This window comes from Theobroma umbraticum, unplaced genomic scaffold (assembly GCF_002168275.2).
Source record: "Theobroma umbraticum cultivar Fairchild unplaced genomic scaffold, ASM216827v3 scaffold_50.0, whole genome shotgun sequence".
NCBI classification, from domain to species: Eukaryota; Viridiplantae; Streptophyta; class Magnoliopsida; order Malvales; family Malvaceae; genus Theobroma; species Theobroma umbraticum.
The window spans coordinates 1,420,701-1,424,719 of record NW_018397261.1 but is presented as its reverse complement, the minus strand read 5'-3'; the positions used below and the strand labels follow the sequence as shown (position 1 = coordinate 1,424,719).

The following is a 4,019-nucleotide window of genomic DNA, read 5'->3' as shown; positions in this document are numbered from 1 at the left end:
TACGAAGCATGTTGCAAATGATAATAATAAATGGTTACAATTAATGAGCAATCAGCAAAAAAAAATTAGCATGTATCCAAAACATAATCATATCCACCCAAAAAGGAAAAGAATTCACAGAATAATACATGTTACCATGTAAAATAAAAAATTTAGTCATTCACAAAAATCTGTATTTTGTTATTCATGAATATCAACCCATAAAGAAAAATTTTAATTTTTTAAAAGATACTTTTTAATTTATATCAAAGATACTTACCCACGAATGATGTTAAAATATTATCATAGATCTTTTTTCTTATCATATTAATTTATTAATATCCCAATGGGATATGAGACAACCATCTAATCCATTATGAAAATCTTAAACTCTATGGATAATATATTGGATAATTTTGCTATAGTTACTTATAATTTTCAGTTGCCAATAGCTTACAATTATCCATTTGTTTTGTATAATTTCTAGAGAATAAACCACCTATGACTGCTTCTCTCTAGAATTGGGAGTTATCCAAAATTAGAAGTGCAAACACAGCCTTGGTACGCGGTTAGGCCACGTATGATAGGAAAACATTCCTAAAATATAGAAAATCCTAATGTTAATGAAACATCTCTCACATTTCCATATAATAATAATAAATTATTATAATTATAATAACAATAAAACATATATTTATCTCATTATCCTCAACCTCAAATTTAGTGGACTCACACATCAGACACTAATGACGAATTTTCTATATATATATATTCTCAAACAAAAAACAATTTAGATAAACGTAAATCCAAATCATTCTGACGCCACCTAACTCTCCTTCCTTTTTATTCCGAGCAATTTCTTCTTCTTCTTCCCCTCCTCTTAAAATCTGAAGCTTGTCAAACACCAAGCAAAAACCCCTTCTTTCTCTCTGTTTTCAACCCCCCTTTCCAGGAAAAAGTAACACATTTTTTGTTCAAATTCGTCCGTTTCGGTTGATTTTCGAGAAGTGGTCTTGTTTTCATGGCCTGTTCGTTGAAGTGGGGTTCATATCTTTCTGGGTTCAATGGGACTGTGGTGGGCGCAAATTCCAATAGGGTTGCCTGGTTTGGCACATCATTGACTTCTTTAGAATCTAAGGATTCAACGTCAAAAAAGATTCCTCTTTTGAGCATTGATTTTTTGGGCAACCCACTAGTTGTCCTAGATCAGAAAGGTTCGAGAAATTGGAGCAGCAAACCTGGAAACAGGTTCTCTGTTCAAGTATGTGCAAATGTTTCTTACTTTGCTTGCTTTACATTTTGGATTTTAATACTTTTTTCTTCTTTGGTTTTGTCTGTTGAGCTCAAAACTGATGTTAATTCGATTGGTTTTCCAGGCACGAACGGACTGTGTTAGTAGAGCTATGAGATGGTGGGAGAAGAATCTTAAACCCAACATGGTGAAGATCCACTCAGCAGAAGAACTTGTGGATTCCTTGCAAAATGCTGGGGATAGATTGGTTATTATTGATTTCTATTCACCTGGTTGTGGAGGCTGCAAAGCTCTCCATCCTAAGGTATGTTTGGCCATTAGAACAACTTTTAGTACTTATGGTCACATGTTTTATTTTAGAGAATCGTTTATTTTAAATTCTTACCAGTCTAAATTAAGCCCTGATGATGTTTGATGGATTGCTGGGCCTTGAATAGGAATCTATCCAATAGCCTTAAGGTACATATTTTGAGTATGGCAAGAAACATTAATAGCAGTACATCTAAGCTTCAATAAAATGGTGAAGAATATCAAAATTGATTTTAATTCCTTAATTTTTAGTCACTTGTGTGTAAAAATTGTTAACAGTGGCTTATGTTTATAACAGATCTGTCAGCTGGCTGAACAGAATCCGAATGCGATTTTCCTAGAGGTTAACTATGAAGATCTAAATAACATGTGCCAGTGTCTCAGTGTTCATGTCTTACCATTCTTTAGATTCTATAGAGGTGCTGAGGGGCGAGTATGCAGCTTTAGCTGCACTAATGCTACCGTAAGTGTTTGATCGACTGGATATTATTCGTAAATTTCTTGATAGTAAGTGTTAATAGATCATGTTCCCTACAGATTATAAATGTAAATTTTCTGTATTGCAGATCAAAAAATTCAAAGATGCATTGGCAAAGCATGGTGCTGATCAACCCAGCCTGGGCCCTGCGAAAGGTTTGGATGAGTCTGAGCTGATGAGTTTAGTATCAGCTGGTGAATTATCAACTAATTTTGAATTACCTTCCACCAAGGAAAAAAGATTGGAGGATTTACTCATGAGACGTGTAGAACTGTCCGGTATCTTGAAAAATGCAGACAATAGTAAGATGGAGCTTAAAGAAGAGGCTGCTCTGCTCTAGGTTTTGATTTGTTAGTAAGCGTATGCAAGAGAAGTTATGGAAGTGGAGTGAAGTGGCTCCATCCTCCAATCTTGATATTGGTAATTCTCTATTTTCCACTTGTATATATCATCAGCTGAGTTTTTCATAAGAAGGCTCTGGGGTTTTTTGAGTTGAGCCTTGCCAATTTTATTTATTTCTTGATTGGACGTTGTCTTCTTGTCAAGAAATTGGTATAGATTTATCTATGATATTGTTATTACAAATGTTTGGAACCATTTTGAAACTATTGAAGTTCCACATTTGTTCTACATTACTTGTTACTTTTCCTGCAAATTCACTGCTGAGTTGTTGTGCATTATTAATGCAATTCTCATGAATTCCATGTGCATGGCATTGACCATTTTTCACATAGCAAATTTATGGCCATTTACAGCCTGTGCATGACCTAGCTCATTATAAAGTTGAAATTCCATTCAATACCGGAAGCACTTTTGCATAGTTTTATCTGCCTGTGACATACACAGATATAAATATAAAAAGAGAGAGAAGGTAACATATAGCCTTTGGGACTGCCGGGGGTTTTCAGTTTTGGAATTATATGATGGCTATGGATAATGATTTAGGGTTTAAGATCACATGGGATCTTAAATTTTCAACGTGTTGGAGAATCATTGGGGTGGTTAAGGCCAACCACAAGGATTACTGTGCTCTTTTGTCTACGCTTGTGATTTCTCAGAGACATAAAAACAAGCAAAATCTAAAACGGGACCCAACTAAATTCATTAAAGGATTTGGGCACACCCTCGTGGTTATCTCGATTTTTTGGCAACTAGTCATATGTCAGAAGGACTCTTAAGCTGCATGCCTTTCTCTCGTTTAATAATTTCAACTATGGGGATGTTTGACAATCAGGTTTTAATTCATTGCAAATAGAAAATTATGGGAATGAAGTGGAAGCACAGGAAGAAAAGGTGGACGAAGACAAGACAGGCTTGCAATTCGACATGATACAGGGACATGAAAAAGCAGCACAAACTTGAGATTTGTTTGGTGGGTTGGATTCAAAGACGACTTTCATTTGTAAATTTCCTTTGTCAAGATTTGCAGACGAAATTCACAAGATTTATAAAATTGTACTTTGAGGTATAGTTTTCACTGTACTATAAAAATCCAGAAGCCAGGTGGATAAAACAGTGCCTAAATCCTGATGAATGACAGATTGTAAGGAATTGCACCCACCAGCCAATCAATTTCCAGCAGGTATAAAATCATTTCTTGGAAGACAAAAAAAAAAAAAGGAACAGAGGGTCCCAGTCCTAGATGCTCCATTGAACAAAGTTGGAGTCTAGGCAGAAACCCGTGGCACTGACGTGGATTCCTAAGATTCCTAATCAGAGTTGACCCCACTCAATATATAATGTGGCTGAGAATGAGCCACTTTACAACGGTCCCAATCGTTTCTCTCTCAGGGAACTAAAGTTTACGGAAGCTCTTCTCCTTTTTCATTTTTTAATTTCTAAAATCTAAGTTGAAGCCTAAAGTCTTTGTTTCTGCTTTTCTCTTTTATTTCTTTTTTTCCCCTGTTAATGCTGAAATGTGGTTAAATTAAAGGTTGTAATTGGATGGGTCAAATTATGTCATTTAGGGTTAAAAGAAATTCGATTCATTTTGAATTTGAA

The 4,019-nt window shown here is 35.1% G+C and overlaps 1 protein-coding gene across 3 annotated transcripts; it reads left to right on the top strand.

Moving 5' to 3' along the window:
* The first annotated feature begins 765 nt into the window (after nt 1-765).
* On the top strand, nt 766-4,019 carry ACHT5 (atypical CYS HIS rich thioredoxin 5). Of its 3 annotated transcripts, none has more exons than XR_002445413.2 (5): nt 766-1,240; nt 1,356-1,535; nt 1,839-2,003; nt 2,107-2,438; nt 3,274-4,019. XR_002445413.2 is itself a non-coding variant. In XM_021431515.2 (4 exons), exons 1-4 carry the CDS (start codon nt 1,001-1,003, stop codon nt 2,356-2,358), a joined length of 837 nt encoding a protein of 278 aa, XP_021287190.1. In that variant the 5' UTR covers nt 766-1,000; the 3' UTR covers nt 2,359-2,756. The 3 variants fall into 3 exon arrangements, 1 of the variants encoding a protein (XP_021287190.1); XR_002445414.2 differs by having other exon boundaries at nt 3,253-4,019; XM_021431515.2 differs by lacking the exon at nt 3,274-4,019 and having other exon boundaries at nt 2,107-2,756.

Coding starts and splice junctions, on each gene's coding strand:
- ACHT5 (XM_021431515.2), top strand. CDS start 1,001: ATGGCCTGTTCGTTGAAGTGGGGTTCATATCTTTCTGGGTTCAATGGG. Junction 1,241..1,355: donor GAAACAGGTTCTCTGTTCAA/GTATGTGCAAAT, acceptor TTGGTTTTCCAG/GCACGAACGGACTGTGTTAG. Junction 2,004..2,106: donor TTAGCTGCACTAATGCTACC/GTAAGTGTTTGA, acceptor TCTGTATTGCAG/ATCAAAAAATTCAAAGATGC.